The sequence below is a fragment of the Gambusia affinis genome, linkage group LG01 (assembly GCF_019740435.1).
Source record: "Gambusia affinis linkage group LG01, SWU_Gaff_1.0, whole genome shotgun sequence".
NCBI classification, from domain to species: Eukaryota; Metazoa; Chordata; class Actinopteri; order Cyprinodontiformes; family Poeciliidae; genus Gambusia; species Gambusia affinis.
In genome coordinates this window covers 35,409,406-35,426,684 of record NC_057868.1, presented here as the reverse complement: position 1 = coordinate 35,426,684, position 17,279 = coordinate 35,409,406, and the positions used below count along the sequence as shown (strand labels likewise).

Genomic DNA, 17,279 nt, shown 5'->3' with positions numbered 1-17,279 from the left:
AAATTAGCAAACCAGTATATTGACATGGACCTTAACGGAGCCTCTGAATATTTAAATATTCTTCAGTTTAGTGCAGAAACTTGCTGAAAATCGATTTATCTGTTTTTTCTTGTGTAATTCAAAGATTGGACTGCACATGAAAACGGCCCTTTATAACCATTTAGACGACCAAACTAAATTACTTTATTTATTACTTTATTACACCGTGAAAATAAAAATAGTCCAAATAGTTTGGATGCATTTTCTTCTCTCTGTTATGGAAAGTTTCTGTTTCTGTTTGACCTGTATTCTAGTGAAAAAGATTTTAAATTTCAGATAACTCTAAATAGATGGTAATATACGTGGAAAAACTTCATATTGTAGCAGAAAGACTCTGTATTAAAGATGCTGCGTGAATTAACTGGTATGTTGTTACGAGGGAACGAAGAAACTTTTGTACAACGGAGTGTTAGAGCCATTCTAAAAATCTGAAAAATAATCTAAAGAGAATGAAGTCATTATGAGATGTCATATGAGAGTAAAGTTGAAATAAGTCATATTTTAAGAATAAAGTTGAAAATTTATGTGAATGAAGTCGCATTATGACAATATGAACATGTAAGTTTAATATTTGGTTTGGATGTAATTAATTGCTGCTAATCGCAGGGAACAATTGAGCCAAAAATAATCAGTAATGAAGAAATATTAATAAAGTAATATTACTTTGTTTACTTTAAGTAATATTACTTTATTACGAGAATAAATATTATAAGAATAAACTCGTACAAAAATAGTCTAAATATTATGACTTTATTCTCATTTAGACTTTACTCCTACATGCTTTACTATATTTTTGCATTATGTCAAGTTCTTCTGGTAATATTACTTTATTCTCATAAAATAAAGTAATATCCTTGTTAATACAACTTCTTGAAATATGACTATTCTCGTATTATTTTTGATTTCATTCTTGTAATTGTATTTATTTTTTAGTACAGCGCTAATATTCCGTCGTACATTTGCGAGGTAACGCAAAAAACTAAAAAAAAAAAACAACTAAAAAATCTCCCCATGTCCCTCAGGTGTTTCCGTACTGAAGAGCTAGCAACAACGTTTGTGTGTTTGCGGGCCTCCATACAGGATCTTTTTCTTCTCTCGTCTTTCCGGACCTTTTTCCGTCTTCGCGGGATCCCGGTTCACTCCTTGGGCGGATGGTTAGCGGCGTTAGCTCGCAGCACCGCCCCGGGACTCGGGTACGGCCGCTGCTGGAACAACGGCCCGGCTGCGGTCGTGTCTGCGCCCGTCTTTGCTTCGTTGCGTTTGGGGAGGCCGCTTGACCAAGAGCCCCTGTGAAGATTAAAACATTAATTTTAATTAGCAGCTTGATTTCATGCGCTAATCCCGCATCTGAGAGAGGGATTATTGACTTTCCACATCAAAGCCTCGCTAATAGCGCTGGTTATAATAAATCAGCTCATAAAGAAAGATGACGGAAGTTTCTGGAAACAGGATAATCTGCAGGTTTCAGCAAGTCAAATTTAAGAACATTTACTGACACCTTGAATAAAACTTGAAACAAAAACACGGTAAATATGGAGGATTGTTGGTGGAAAGCTACAGTGGCGTATTAAGACGTAAACTTAAACTAAAAAACTAACTTAACATTAATTACAAATTTTCTTAAAAAAAACAAAAACAGAGATTTCTGAACTCTGAAGGTTGAAAATTTGCGAGAAAAAACATGGACATTTTTAGATTAATCTTGCATATTTTCATGAATGTTTTTAAATTAACTTCAGAAATTTTCTAGAAAAAAAACTTGGAAATTTCCTGAGCTCAAAAAGTCTAAAATTTCTGCCAAAAAAACTCAGAAATGTTCTAGAAAAACCGTAGAGATTTTCTGATCTCCTAAAGTTGACAATTTGCGAGAAAAAAATAAATATTTTCTAGAAAAGACTAAACCTTAACTAACCTCAGAAATACTCTAGAAAATACATTAAAATTTCTGAGCTTGAAAAGTTGAAAATGTGTAAGAAAAACCCCAGAAATGTTTAGATTAATTTCACATATTTTCTAGAAAAAATATAAACATTTTTTAAATAAAAAAAAAAAGTGGATATTTTCTGAGCTCCAAAGGTCAAAAATTTCTGCCACATTTTTCTCGAAAAATCTTGAAAATTTTGAGAATCAAAATCTAAAGTATCAACTTTAATGTTACGATGTTTAGTAAACATCTTAAGCTGTCTTTTGTTAATTTTATTTCATTTCCATTTAGGATCAGTAAAGTATTTTTGATTTCAAAGAGCCAGACCACATTGTAATATTTAAAAGTGATCAATCCAGTTTTGCTGGGGTTTTTGTTGTTATTTTTCAGATTATCTTAAATGAGAATCTGGATAATATCATACTATTTTTAAGCCAACAAAACTGGAATATTCTACATTTTCTTTTAAATTAATAACCTGGAGAGAGAAAACTATTTCAGGTGGGTTTTATCTTCTGAGCCAATAAAGCTAACACTTCAGGTCGTAGTTAATCAAGCAAAACGTAGAAATCTGCAACAAAAACATTCTAGACAATGTGAGAAACTCCATATTTATGGATGCCATCAACAAAACTACAAGTGTCCAACCAAACACCACGACATGGGAAACTAAAAATACCCTTTTCTTTCCCTGAGAGATCAACCTGAGGCGTTTTGGTTCGGAGCGGATCAGCTGAGTCAACCTGTGGGCCGATGGGATCGATGTCGTTACAGAGGTGGCGCCCAGCATGTGAAACCAGAGCATCTGCAGCCGCCTGGCTCCCACGGGGGTTACCCGTCACATGACTCGCCGTCTGCTCTGCAGTGCCAGCAGGGGTGGAGCAAAGTTTCAACCCAGCATGCATCATGTTACACTGCAGCTGCAACCCTCCGCAGTTAAAGTCAGTGTTGCACTAAAGACTTCCTATTTGATTAACAGTAGTGATCTTAAAAATGATTTTTTTTAAAAACATAGGCTAGTAAAAGTCAAAGCTAATTGAATTCAATCAAAAGTAAAAGGTAAATTCATTCTTGACCTTTACTCTTTTACCCACCGTTTTCACTCCCTGTCATTTATTATTTTTAAGCAGTTACGAGGTAAAATGGCAGAACCTTAAACTGCTGCTGTGCCAGTTACTCAGCAACTTGTTGCTAGGTAACCAAAGAATGAATGAGTTGCTAGGTAACCAAAGAATGAATGAGTCAGTCGATTTCACCAGCCTTTCTTAGCTAGCTTTCCTCCTCTGCTTCCATTTCCCAGTGTAGGAGCCATTTAGCCTTTTTTGTGTTTATCGCCACCAGGGGGCGTATTTCATTTTGAGTTGTGTGTCTAATGGGGGATGGGTTATTTAAGGACAAGCATGATTATGTTCAGGTGTTGTTGATAGGAAGGGGCAACAGTTTTCTACTGTGTTTCAGGTTAAGGTTCTATGTCAGAATATAAGTGAATTTGCAATGGAAATAGCAGCGATGGACAACATGCAAACAATAAACGACTTTATTATAAAACAAAACAAAGACTGGCATCCGGAATTCTTAATAGAGCACACGTAAGACCAACGCTTCAACAATCAACAACCGGTAGCCTAAAATACAGGATTTTAGCCGCTACACCCAGAATGCTGTGCGGTACTGAATCAGAGATCAATGAATATTCTATATATTGAATATTGCATCAGCTGCATTATCTATTAATATTGATCACGTGTCTATCACAACATATATTGCTTTTGATTTATTGTCCATCCCTATTCGTTTCTGTAATTAGCTTCGGGCTGCAACTAAAAATTATTTTAGTAATCCATTCTATTGATTCTTCTGACAATTAATCAAGTAATCGGTTTAAAAAGATAAATGGGTACATTTATTAAATATTATTATTACTTATTTTTATTTTGCCATGCTGGGACAAACAAAATTCTCCCTCCCTCTGGGGAACAATAAAGTATTATTATTGTAAATAACCCCAAATTAAGCTCCTTATTTGTTATTTTGCCTTTTTAACTCTTATTGCCTTTACTTCGTTTTATATGTATAATATACGGTTAACTTCTGGTTTTGATTTAATGCTTTTATTTTGTTAGGACAACTTCCGCTGTATAAATTATAGAAGGGCAGCTTAAGACAAGTTGCAACTTTATTAAAATGTATTTTATTACCAGTTCCCTTGAATCTTGTAAATAAGAATATTTCTAGTATGCATTTGTTGAAACTGAATTTGTTTTATTGTAGTCAAACACTAAGCCATAATTTTTGAATTAGAGTTGATGTTTTCAGTGGTGATATTTTTATTTTTTATCTTGCATTGTAGAATTTTCATACAATCATTTAAGCTTTTATGTACAATATTAGAAATACAATAAAAATGCTAATAAATTGTTTTAAAATAAACAAATACCTGTTATTGTATAAAATGCAATAATAATAAAGGATGCATCTGCAGTTAGAAGTTTTAACACCAACGTGTAAAAAGCTCGATTTAACATCAACTGTCTGATCTGGTGATTAGTTTTTAATTGGCTGATTGGTAATTGGATAAAAGATGCTTAATAGATTTTTTAATAGAATCTGAACCATATCAAGCTAAAAGTATTGTGAGAGACACCAAATTTATTAGTTTATTTGTTTATTTTACTGTTTATGTGTATTATAGTTCACAGGTACCCAAACCAATTTGTTTCATTATAATAAGTTCATTCTTCATTGCAGTTTGTTCATTCCTTCAGAACTTGGTTTTGTGTCGGTCTCCTACCTTCATCTTTGATACTCATATTTCCTACATGTCATTGAATGTGACTTTTTACCTGTTTTCCTCAAACGTGCCTTTTTGGGCTGTTTTTTCTTTCTGCTGAAGAGCGTTAGGCACCGAGTGTGACAGGCTGAGACTTTGTGTTGAGGAAAATAAAACCTTTTTTATCTCTGGATGTCGTCTGTGCCTGATCCCAGCAACACTCCGTTTACCCGAGGAGTTCTGGGTGGAACATATTTTTTTTTATATCTTAAATGCTAAATGTTTGTATTTTTTGTGTAGATTTTGCTTAACTGCTGCTGAGTGTGTTGTTATTTCACAGTCTGTTTACTACAGTTAATGTTGGAATTATTTAATGATTATTTACATATTTGATGAATCAGGAATAATAATTTAAGTCTGCATTAAGTCATTTGCATAATGTGTCAATAATCAGGGAAATTTAAATGCATCCTGAGTGTTTTAAACATTTTTTTTCTTAAAATGAGAATCTTGTTTATTTATAATATTTAAGCTCCTTTATGTTTCTCACATTTCCTCCATCATAATGAACGTTTAAAGCGGAAAGGTTTGTCATGATGTTTTCTGCTCATACGGTACCTTGGAGCATCAGAATAGGCACTCGGGTCCATTGGGTCCATCTCATCATCTTTTCTTCCTGTAAAACAAATGAAGCTCTCACCATTTACTACTTTTAGAAAAACTGAGGTAAAAAAATCGAGACATTTCAGGATGTTACCTCTTTTGCTTTTGCCGTACGGCGGCATGTCGTCTCTCCTCTGCTTCCTTCTGTCCCGTCCTTCGTCCCGGTCTCTGTCTCGCTCTCTGTCCCGTTCTCGGTCCCTGTCCCGGTCTCGTTCTCGTTCCCGTTCTCGGTCTCTGTCGCGATCCCGATCTCGTTCCTTCTCTGGCTTTTCAATCGGCCTCTCTGCTCTTTCATCTGTGACATCAGCTTAGGAAAAACAACACAAAACACGAGAATGTTTACAAAAATAATTCCTCAGTAGTCAAAACCAAACGGCTCATCTGTTATCGTCAGGCAGCGGTGTCCAAACCGTTTGAACTGAGGGCCAAAATTACAAAACTGAAATTATTCAGGGGCCAAAATGTATTTATTTTTGCCCATTTCTGTGAATTCTCTCTCTTTTTTTAGATTTATCTTAATGTTTACAGTTATTGAACGTTTTGAACTTTCCATTTCTTAAGTCTATGAAATGTTTTAGTTTATTCCCAGTAATAATAATAATAATAATAATAATAATAATAATAATAATAATAATAATAAAAAGTTAACTCAAGAATAATTATTTGCGTTGTACTTAATATTTTTCCGTTTGAGAAGATACAAAAAGAAAATCTCATCCTAGAAAAAACTACTGAAATTGTTGGACGGACAAATTTGAGACATTCTTGAATTGCAATCAGGGGCCACACAAAATTAATCGAAGGGCCACAAATGGCCCCTGGGCCGCACTTTGGGTACCCGTGGCTTAAAAGACAGTTTCAGCCCAAAGTTTTCAAACATAAATCACATTTATTTTGAGCTTTATGTTATTTGTTAATTAGTTTTTATTGTTGACTTTTTCTAATCTACATGTGTTAAAATTATACATGTTCAGGTGCTTTTTGTTCTGACTATAACTGTAAAGATAGCTAAAGAATAATAACTGAGGCGGCTTTATTGTACCCTTCATTTTCTTGGCAGGTTTTGTTATAACTGCAGTCGGGTCATTTGGTGAAAGCCAGGCCACCATTTCTGTCTCTACATTCCAGTAGTAAGGAAGACCGCTGTGGATTAAAAAGGAAAATAATTGGTTTAAGTGATAATTAAATACTCCAAACACAAATATGTAAGGTAATTTGGTATTTCTATAAACTCCCAAAGAGTTGAATTTAATTTATGAGTACATACCAGGACGGATCGAACACTTTGTACCAGTTTGGAGGAAGGTTCTCTAGTCTGGTGGATTCATAATCCACATTGTTGTCATCGTAATCTTCAGCGATAATCTCCTCATCTGCATCTGATGGAAATAATCAGAATATATTTGTTAGAAGAGACAAATTATAGGGCAACAAGAAAAATAAATAATTATGGCTAAAAGTAAAAACCAGGTAAACCTTGATCTGTTGGTTTGACAATTCCTCTTTTGGCCAAGCGGGCCAGAAGTGCCGGAGGAAGAGGCATTCTGAAAAACAGGAATTAGGATTATGTTTGAGCTGAATGAGGGAAACATGTCAAAATAGCATTTTATTACATCTGTCTAAGATGACATGAAAGTAAAGACAGCATTAATCTAAAACGATAACGCTAAAGAACTGCAGGATTCACAATGAAGTCATGCACTCCAGACATCTGGATTCGTAGAAAAGTTAAAAGTCTCATTTCCCGTTTGCCACCAATCATGTTGGCAAAACACGTTCAACAAGATGCTCTGGTCAAATGAGGCCAAAATGTAGCACTTTGGGCTGCATGCAAAAACCAGATGTGTGACTGAAACATTGTGTTTTACCCTGAACTCACCAATCCTGCAGGAAAACTGAGGTTTTCCGATAATTGTGTGGGCTTTTTTGTGGCGTTGTCAGTTGCTATGGCAACGAGTCTGCACGTAGCCGCGCTGACACATAGAGCGTGGTTCAAAACACGAGGTTTTGAATTATACATTAACGGTTTCTCCTTTTGCTATGGAGCACAACACGAAGAGAATAGCTACATGTCTAAGTTTGATTGAGTTAACGGAATCATTCTATGGCGGCAGCGCGGCTGTGCATGTAGAGGTATAGAAGTATAGACTTTTTGCCCTCCAGCGTTGTCCGTATGCGCGACATTTCCTTGTGTAAACATTAACATGTAGGGGGTCTATATTTGTAAATCTGATTATGGTTAAGTCAGTGCCTCACCAGCTATGAACCTCATTACACGTCACTGCTCAATTGCTATGTTTAATGGTGCAGACAGTGGTGGTTGCTGACATGAATGATATGGGCAAATGTCCAGAGTTTGTTCTGCTCTTAATATTGGTTTAATTTATTTCAGCTCTAAGTATTTAATATCTAGGGGTTTTTATGTGAATGTGAGTCTTTCAGATCAATTTGATTAACAATTTTGATCATATTTCACATTATATTGTGTCATGTTCCTCGGCCCGCTGGTCTTGGTCTTGACTCGGTCTCGGGTTTGGTGGATTTGACTACAACACTGGTTGGTTGTTTCACACATATAAAGAGATTAGATATTCAGCAAAGATTATTAGGAATGTTACTGGAAATATGCTCCAATATTTAAAAGCCCCCAATCTAAATCCTTAAGTTTTGATTCTGTAGTTATGTTCAAACAAAAACACAATATATGAGTACAGGGTATAAAAACTAATCTGCGTTTACAGAGATTACAAAGTGAACTGTAACTGTAAGTCTAACGTGTAAGTAATGAGAATAATTTTCTTTTCGATAAATTACGTTTATTGAAAAGCTAAACGAACAGCATTAGCTCACATTTTCTGTTTCTAGATTGTGACTGTAAATCAAAATAAATCGTTTTTAACTCCTTTAGTATTTCAAAATGAAAGAAACCACTAATGCAACATTTTAAACGTGATACCTTTTGGATTATTTATTAAAAGACTAATAATTTAAATTTATTGTGTGCATCAGTAAGCAAATATCTAGCAAGAAGGAGAAAAGTGAATGGCCTGGAGGAAATAACGATGTAGCAACGGCTAAAAACACGAAAGCAACAAGCACGCTGTCTTTATCCCAGCATACACTGAAAAATAAACACAAATACCTTATAAGTAAGATAAATAATTAATAATAATTTAATCCTTACCTGGGTGAAAAGAATTTGCTAGTTACTTGTCGAGAGAACAGTTGATACCGCCGCCTGTTAGGAAAAAATAAAAAAGAAAGCAGCCGGCGGCGCACATCGATTACGTCACCGTGTACGCTTGACGTCAACAAACATGGAGGAGTATGCCCGTGAGCCTTGGTAAGATTAGTTTATATATTTTTGTCCTTCGCTGTTTGCTGAGCATATGAGATGTGTGTTATAGATTCGGTTTTAGATTCACATAGATTCTGTTGGAGAGACTTTGTTTTGACAGACTTTGTTTTTGTAATACGAATGTTTTTCATGTTTGCTTCGATAATAAATAAACAGCTGTTGTCCAGCAGTAACTTTTCTCCACACTCGGTGCTTTTTATTGTAAAATTTAGCATTTTATCGGAATGTCATGTTTCACTCAAATTACAATTGAAGCGGTTTTATACCAAGAAATCAGTAGTGACTGTCAATGACTTGGTCCATTTCTCCGAGCAAAATTAAAATGTTTATTACTGTTAGTTCATCCGCAACAAATAGTAATATGTGAATAACATAGTTGCAGTTTGCATCGGTTGCTTCTGCTTTTTTATACCATTATAATTTGCTTACGTCTAACATAATGGACCTATGATCACTGAATCTAATGGATGTTTCTTATCCATCCATCCATCCATTTTCTGAACACCCTTCGTCCCTAATGGGGTCGGGAGGGTTGCTGGTGCCCATCTCCAGCTGCGTCCTGGGCGAGAGGCGGGGTACACCCTGGACAGGTCGCCAGTCTGTCGCAGGGATGTTTCTTATGTTAATTGCAAATAAACATAAGAATAAAAATTTTAAAATACATACTCACTGTCATGTAGATTTCAAATGGCTGTGCAAATTGTCTGTTGCTGTTGTGAGCATATTCAGGTAGTGTCACCAAGATATGACGTTTTTGCTTTTGAAGGTTATCAACTCGGTTTTGCAATTTGTACATTTTGCAATTGTTTTCAGAAATGCACTATCGCAACTGAGAAAACTTGAATAAAAAAAAACAACAAAACTAAATACATAGTTGCTATTTAAAAGGGTAAAAACCATACAGCTATTGTGAATAAAGTCCGATTTTTAACTGATTAGTGTGACTGACTGCGACTGCATACCAGAAGTTCAACATACAAGAGTAGACAGATATGGTTGTATAGTTGAGTGTCCGAAAAAGCTCTGTAAAATTTTTATGTATTATTTTCAAGGTGGAATAACATCATCAGTGACCTTTAAAAATCAGCTGCTGCTGGCCAACAATCAGGGAAGGAATACAAGGAAATTTCCAAACAATTTCAAATTGTTAATTTAAAAATAATATTTAAGTAGAAAATATTTAAAGACAGTTGTCATTCTTTTCAAGAGTTGACGTCCAAGTAAATGATCATGAAGCTCAGACTGTGAAAAGTTAAGAGGAACTATAAAAATTTTAATTAAAGGTCCATCTGGCACTTTACATGCCTCAGTTTTCAAAATAAATATCGAGATTTTTGTCTGGTCAGTTCTGCCTATTTCCGAGCTGTTTTCAGAATAAGCTGTTATATGGCGTCTTTTCACTTTAAATCCAAACAGGCTGCTGCTGGCCACGCCCCCAGCTCAACGGTTACACTCGCACACGAAAATGGCTGAAAACACATGCGCACTTTTAAGGACGCACATCTTTAAAAAGCCTTAATATGCCGCAGGTGTTTTCTAAATGGTAAGTCAAAAACACAAAACTTGTCTTTTCCAAAAGCTATTGTACAGCGCATGCCGCAGTAAAACCAGCTGCCCAAAGTACTGGCGCTCCGCTTGTGTTGCTAGGTAACGGGGCTGGGCTATGCTAGGGTTGCTAAGTAACGGCCCAGTGCCGGTCGATCGGGAGGTGTTTGAAACGGAATTTTTCAAATACCAAAAGACATGAACTTATTGCCATACTGTCAAAAGGTAGGTGGGTCTTTTAAGCGCTTGGGCTGTTTTTTTTTTGTTTTGTTTTTTTAGAAGCAGTTAAAATGGCAGTTAAAAAGTCAGATATATTTGTAAGTGTTTTAGACCCATCGATGTCGACCACTTCTCTGTATATCAAATATTCTGAAATCAAATCTAAGACCGTTTGGACAGGCTTTTCCCAAACTGGATACGTCCCAAGAATCCCAAATACATCCACAATTACAACAGCGTGACAGTGTAAATGGCTCAATAACAAAAATTGTGTGGCAGGCGGCTGTGCAGAAATAAATCTCTGGAAACCTAAATAAACTTAGCAAAAGAAGGTGGAAGAAATCCTACCCAACAACACCAGAGACATAAAGTAAACAGAAACCTAATCCTGAGAGTTATTGCTTCTAAACTGGGGCTCCACAAGCTATTTAATTAATTTTTCCCATGGCTGGATTGACAGTAATGAAAATGTGATTCTTTGGCAAGCTAGGAAACTGTTTGATAGCTGTGATTAAAAACCCTTTGATTTGAAATGCTATTAATGTCAACTGACACTGATGATTTATCTGTCTCTAAATGTCCTTTATTAATTTCTGTGTGGCAGTGTTGTGAATGGTTATTACTGTTACACTGAGCAGGATTGTAAATTTAAAGAGTAAAGTAGCTCAAATGTAAATGAAAGAATGATTCTGGACTGAAACTTGATGGAACCTAACACAAGACTGTAAAGACTCTGTGAAAAACTATATTTATATTTTTAAAATAAATATGATTTTATTTTAAATAGTACATAGGAATGCATGGATAGTAGATTTTTATGGTATTTTCACACCTGATAGTCTGGTGGACTCAGTTTGGGCTGGGAACAACATTTGTTACATTTTCAGCTGGTGCAGTTCAAGTTCAAACTTCACTGTGTCAAAAAAACAAACTCTGAAAAAACATTTTTCCTCCTCGCCTGTGGTGGCGCTGCGTCAATAACCACTGAAAGAAACAACACAAAAACCTCTGAAGAAGACGCTGAGCTTAACTTTCTTCTTCATGAAATGATGGCAAAAATGGAGTAGTGTCAGATTTTAGAGGTCGTGGGATTTCTTTTTTGTCCTTGGTAAAAGTCCACGACCCAGCTAGCATAATACTCACACGTTTTGTTTGGTTGTATTTACCCAGAATGCCCTGTGCTACAGTTTGCTTCCTGCTTTTGGAGCGGTCTCCAGTCTGGTTGCCTTTCATAAATGGATTCAAACCGCCCAGAGTTCACCTCAACCGAACCAAGACCTAGATTTTTAGGCGGACCAGATTTTACTTATTTCTGGTCCTCAGTAGAGTTCGATTATTCATTCGGAGCTCCCCAAACAAAATAGATTTTTTACACAAATGAGTTAGGGCGTGCTGTGGTGGCACAGGGGGTTAGCAAGCCCCACGTTTGGAGGCCTTAGTCCTCAACGCGGATGTCGCGGGTTCGATACCCGGTCCTGGCGACCTTTGCTGGATTCCTTACCGTCTTTCCTGTTTGCCTACTGTCGAAAAAAATACGAGCCACTAGCGGCGCAAAAACTCTTCGGAGAAAAAAATGGGAAAAAAACCCAAATGAGTTAGTTTGATTAAAGTGGACTAAACCCAGTTGCCTTCCTGCACTATTTCACTCAAATCAAATCCTGCTCACAGCTCAGGCTGGACTTTCTCCCATTCACTTGAATTCCTCTGGTAGAATTTCAATCGGGCCAATCAGCAAACAGAAGAAGAAATTGTGAACAATGATGTGATTTTCTGCGCCATTTTAGAATTGTAGACTTCCTGTAGTTTTAGCAACGGAGGAAATTAACAAAACCATTCGGTTCATGTTAGCCAGTTATTGAATTAACATTAACATCCATCTATCAGCTTGGCACTTCTCTCTTTGCAGTATAGGACGGTTGTTTACAGTGCAGGTAATTTCCAGTAAGCTTCACAGCGTCAAATTGACAAACGTTAGCGATTGAGTATGAGTCAATCTGGCAGGGCTAGTGTGAATGAACACCTACGGTCTCCCAATTGTTTCTTTGATGGCATTTGGATGTTAGTCTTTGTCTTGTTCCCATTATGACCAGTATCATTCATCTTGATTTTGTTTCTACTCTCCCCCTGCAGCCCCTGGAGGATAGTGGATGACTGTGGAGGGGCTTTCACCATGGGTGCAATCGGTGGAGGCGTATTCCAAGCAGTGAAGGGCTTTCGAAACGCTCCGGCTGTAAGTTTAAAAAAATTAAATATCATGGTAGTTTTCTCTGTGACTCCTCATCCTAAAGTGATTGTTGTAACATTTCAGGGTGTTGGACACAGACTCAGAGGAAGTGTAAATGCAGTGAGAGTAAGAGCTCCTCAGATTGGAGGTAAGGGACGATTGTTGTGCTAATTTTCTGAACATTTTAGCAGTTTTCTCTTTTCTTGGATTCATAATTTCCAGAGTTGGTTATTAACTTGCTACATTTGCTCAATCACATTTACCGGAGTAACTGTTTTGAAAAAAAATACTTTTACGCTTTTTACTTTTACTTGAGCAATTTTATTATGAAGTATTTCTACTCTTACTTGAGTAAAATTTCTGGATTCTCTGCCCAATAAGTGAAGAACAAACATGTTTGAACTAGGAATTCGCCAGACACACACCTGCAGTTTTTATAATCCTTTGTTGACATTTCAAACAAAGAAAGGCAGTTTTCAAATTATTATTTGATCTAAATTAAGAGAAACATTCAAACTAACTTTGCCCTTTGTGAAGATGTCATTACCTCCGTTGGGTGACAGTGGTAGGAGTTTGCTCTGCAGTCGGTGGGTTGTAGGTTCAAATCCCTAGAATCTGAGTGAACAAAGACGATTTGTGGGTTTCCTCAAGTCTCCGCTCTCTATCCTCTTTTATTTGATGTCTTTATACTCCCCAAAACTCAGATTACAGAGTATTACGACTTTACTTACCACATACCAAAAGTGTCGGATTGGGACTAATTACATTTACTCGATTACAATTACTTGAGTAACCTTTTGGAAAAAATGTACTTTTTTCTAAGCTGTACTTTTACTTGAGTAATTTTATTATGAAGCATCGCTACTCTTAAATAATATTTCTACCCACTGAATGAAGAACAAACATGTTTTAACCAAAAATGAGCCAGACACAGACACACACCTCGAGTTTTTGTTAAAGTTTTATCATTTTTTTATTGAAAGAAAATAATTCAAAAAAATATTCTTTTGCTTGATTTTATTCATTTTCATTACTTCTATGAAGTATTGTCATTTTCATCCTTTAACCTAACTTTACATTTTGGTCCGTCTGACGATGTAATTTTTTAATATTAAATGATTGATAATTTGATCAGTTACTCAGTACCTTTTTACTCTTACTTGAGTAAAATTTCGAGGTTCTCTGCCCGCCTCTTATCATTTCAGACAGCATTTCATCGTTCGAATTATTAGAATGCGTCAGACTTTTGTGGCTTACTTTTGTCTATTTTTACTTTTAGCTGTATTTTTTGCTTCCACGCAGGCTAGCTGATGCTAACTGGTTTGTGTTTCCAGGTAGCTTTGCTGTCTGGGGAGGCCTTTTCTCCACGATCGACTGTGGTTTAGTTCGCCTGAGAGGAAAGGAGGATCCGTGGAACTCCATCACAAGTGGCGCCCTGACCGGCGCCATTCTGGCAGCACGCAGTGAGAGAAAACTACGCAGCCGTCGCCTCTCAACGGCCGCTGTGATACATGCCACTGAGCGGCTGCTGTGTTTTTCTTTAGGTGGTCCGCTAACGATGATGGGCTCTGCAATGATGGGGGGAATCCTGCTCGCGCTCATTGAGGGCTTTGGTATTCTCCTGACTAGATACACAGCACAGCAGTTTCAAAACCGTGAGTTGATTTAGGGAATTATCGTCTTCAGGTACTGAATGTCTGGAGGTGCCATTTTGTTAAACTTTCAAAGCTTTATAATCACCGGTGTGTGATTTAGCCTGTAGTACTTTTGACCTTCTGTACAACCCTAGAGCTAAATCAGAAACCAAGTATTTCCTTTCCAGAAATATTTGGTTTCTGATTAATCAAAGTTTTAGTTTGTGAAGACCATTTTGTCACTCTTTGGGTTTCCAGAGTTGGGAGTTCAAACGGCGCCATCTTGTTTTGTTTGACAAGCATTTTTTACATCTTCTATTTATTTGGACTTTGAATTCAAGTCAATAAGGCTGAGGCTAAGATTTAAAGTAAAAATTAAGAGTAAAAATAAACAGAAATAATGTCAGTGTTACAAGAATAAAGTCTTATGATATCGAATTCAAAATAATTTTACAAGAATGAAGTTGTAACATTTGGAGAATGAAGTAGTAGTTTCATGAGACAACACAAAAAATGTTTTTTATGTTACATTTTTTTATATAGCACAATTCTCCTAACAGTGCAACTTTATTCTGGTAAATAATCCACCTTCCAACTCTCAGAATGGATGATTGAAATGAAAGTAATTTCCTTTTTTTTTTTAAAAGTGGCAGGAAAAATTGGAAATCGGACCTGATATAAAAAATTTTTAGATTAATTTTCAAGCCTTATTTATGGCCTGTTTCAGATCTAATTTATTGATTTAGATTCCAAAATTTAACGAAACAGCAGCAAGACACTCTGGACGTTTGAATCTGCCATGTTTTGTTGTTTCTTCTTCTTCTGTTCTCCAGCTTTGCCGTTTACTGGGGGGGCAGACCCCAGTCAGCTCCCTCCGCAGGACGGAGAGCAGCAGCAGCAGCAGCAGCAGCAGCAGAGGACTAAAGGATTGTTTCACTAGATACCTTCTGCGTTCACAGTGAGTCCCACCGCAGCGTAACGGAGCGACATCACTGCTAAGAGGACTTTGAAAGTAGATGCACTTTGTTGAAATACCTCAGGGTAAAATGTTGTGATTTAGTGTTTAAGAATGAATTTTGAGATGTAAGAATCCTTCAGATACACATTATGTTTTCTTCTGGAGAACGTTTTGTTTGTTTTGTGTCATTCCTGTAGTCTCTTCTCCTTATGGATTTGTTTATGTGACATGTATCTATGCTAGAAATATTGCATCTTTCTTGAATTACTGAGAGTTCTCCAGCTGATTTTATTTCTATCCAGTTTTTAGTACATTTACAGAGCTGACCTGTGAATAAAAAACATTTTACAGATTATCTGGAAAAATAAAGTAGCAAACTTTTTTTCATTCAAGCAAACACTATGAAAGATGTACATTTATATGTACATCTTTCTGGCATTTCATCAGGAAGCTTGTTCAATAATATTCAAACAAACTTTTCAGGAAATGGGTTTGGAAAGTGCCGGAACATTCTGCAGAGCGTTTATTTCTGCAGCTCATGTTTCCAGAGGTTTGTGCTAAATCTGGAGCGAGCGGTCGCTGAGCTCCTCACACAAACTGCTCACACTTTAAACCGGATCCGTTAACGTTTACATTACTGAGCTGATGTTCATAGAGGAAGGTTTTAATACCTTTGTTCTACATTTTGTCACGTTGCAAACTTTAACGTGCGGCTATTCTTTTTGAAAAGTGGAGAAACTAAAACGATGTTGCATCACATCAAACCAGCACTTCTTTACAACAGCATTAAGGCCACGATAAGAAAATATAAAAACTAAAATCACGAGAATAAAGTCAGAATATTACAAAAATTAACTCATACGAGAATAAAGTAATATTACGAGAACAATGTCAGTATTACGCAAATAAAGTCTCATAGTATTATTTTATTATTTTACTTTATTCTCATATTATTTTTAAATTATTCTCAGAAGGTTTTAATCTATCCTTGTAATACTGGGACTTTATTCTCGTAATTTTATTTTTTCATTTTCAATTTTTCCTCACTAAAGCCCCGATACTCTGTTGTACCTCACAAAGAAAATTTAAAGCCATTTATCCTTTTCCTTCTACTTCACATATATCCACTGTTACATGATTGGCTATCACTTAAAATCCTAATAAAATATTTCCACAATTAGGTTTGTAACTAAACAAAAAAGTAAAAAAGTTAAAGGATATAAATACTTTAACAGGACGCTGCATGTGAAGAATTTGAAACAATCAAGTAATCATCTGTCAGAGATGTTTTGTGACTTTGTGTCTTGTTTGTTCAGCAGGTTTCATTATGAAGTTTTGATCCGTTTTGTTTTCTGTGCATCAATGCTAACGAACGTCTGTGTTTAAATCATGCCAGCATCATTTCACTCTGCGCAGTGAAATGATCGTGTTGCAATAAGGAAAAATCCATTTTGATGTTTCCTAAAGCAGGTTAGTTAAACTGTCGGTTTATCCGTCAACCAAGCCAGTGATTTTATCTAACAAGGACCAAAACAATGAAATGTTTCACTCTGTATAGAAAGATTGTTTATTTTATCAGAATATATTTATTGTGTAAAAATGTAATGAAGACTTGAGGCGTTAAAGGATTTATTTGTTGTTTTACTTTTTGGAGTGGATAATAAGTGATCAAGTTGTGAAGTTACTTAAAAATAACACTTCTTTCCTACACTGTTATTATTTATTAAACTGATTTGTAACCAAAATGTGAAAACCTAAAGAGTTTAGTGCATCTGTGCAACTGCAAAAACACAAAGTCTCACCAAATATTTGGGCCAAATTTCTAGTGCAAATATTTTTAGTGAACTTGAAATAAGAGAAAACTAACTTACAAGCAGCTTTTCAGCAAAAATATAGGAGCTTGTTAAAGGTAAATAATTCTTAATATTTATTTAAAATGTACTAG

At 36.0% G+C, this 17,279-nt stretch overlaps 2 protein-coding genes across 6 annotated transcripts; one reads left to right on the top strand and one right to left on the bottom strand.

The window, feature by feature from the left end:
* Positions 1 to 1,100: 1,100 nt before the first annotated feature.
* Positions 1,101 to 8,698, bottom strand: pqbp1 (polyglutamine binding protein 1). Of its 2 annotated transcripts, none has more exons than XM_044113537.1 (7): positions 8,581 to 8,698; positions 6,873 to 6,940; positions 6,664 to 6,775; positions 6,439 to 6,539; positions 5,491 to 5,703; positions 5,352 to 5,409; positions 1,101 to 1,326 (listed from the first exon to the last, which is right to left on the bottom strand). In XM_044113537.1, exons 2-7 carry the CDS (start codon positions 6,937 to 6,939, stop codon positions 1,176 to 1,178), a joined length of 702 nt encoding a protein of 233 aa, XP_043969472.1. In that variant the 5' UTR covers position 6,940; positions 8,581 to 8,698; the 3' UTR covers positions 1,101 to 1,175. The 2 variants fall into 2 exon arrangements, with proteins under 2 accessions (XP_043969472.1, XP_043970296.1); XM_044114361.1 differs by lacking the exon at positions 8,581 to 8,698 and adding an exon at positions 7,276 to 7,351.
* timm17b (translocase of inner mitochondrial membrane 17 homolog B (yeast)) lies at positions 8,611 to 15,689 on the top strand. 4 transcript variants are annotated; one of them, XM_044117206.1, is made up of 7 exons: positions 8,689 to 8,739; positions 10,171 to 10,297; positions 12,649 to 12,748; positions 12,827 to 12,890; positions 14,077 to 14,205; positions 14,287 to 14,397; positions 15,210 to 15,689. In XM_044117206.1, exons 2-7 carry the CDS (start codon positions 10,275 to 10,277, stop codon positions 15,314 to 15,316), a joined length of 534 nt encoding a protein of 177 aa, XP_043973141.1. In that variant the 5' UTR covers positions 8,689 to 8,739; positions 10,171 to 10,274; the 3' UTR covers positions 15,317 to 15,689. The 4 variants fall into 4 exon arrangements, with proteins under 4 accessions (XP_043972335.1, XP_043971510.1, XP_043973141.1 ...); XM_044116400.1 differs by lacking the exon at positions 10,171 to 10,297 and having other exon boundaries at positions 8,611 to 8,739; XM_044118019.1 differs by lacking the exons at positions 8,689 to 8,739; positions 10,171 to 10,297 and adding an exon at positions 10,419 to 10,524.
* The last annotated feature ends 1,590 nt before the right edge of the window (positions 15,690 to 17,279 follow it).

Excerpts from the sequence above, each read along its gene's own strand:
- timm17b (XM_044115575.1), top strand. The coding sequence starts at position 8,714 with ATGGAGGAGTATGCCCGTGAGCCTTG. Across the intron at positions 12,891-14,076 it reads AAGAGCTCCTCAGATTGGAG|GTAGCTTTGCTGTCTGGGGA; the intron begins GTAAGGGACGAT and ends TTGTGTTTCCAG. Across the intron at positions 14,398-15,209 it reads AGCACAGCAGTTTCAAAACC|CTTTGCCGTTTACTGGGGGG; the intron begins GTGAGTTGATTT and ends TCTGTTCTCCAG.
- pqbp1 (XM_044113537.1), bottom strand. The coding sequence starts at position 6,939 with ATGCCTCTTCCTCCGGCACTTCTGGCCCGCTTGGCCAAAAGAGGAATT. Across the intron at positions 6,540-6,663 it reads AAAGTGTTCGATCCGTCCTG|CGGTCTTCCTTACTACTGGA; the intron begins GTATGTACTCAT and ends TTTAATCCACAG. Across the intron at positions 1,327-5,351 it reads GCCTATTCTGATGCTCCAAG|GGGCTCTTGGTCAAGCGGCC; the intron begins GTACCGTATGAG and ends TAATCTTCACAG.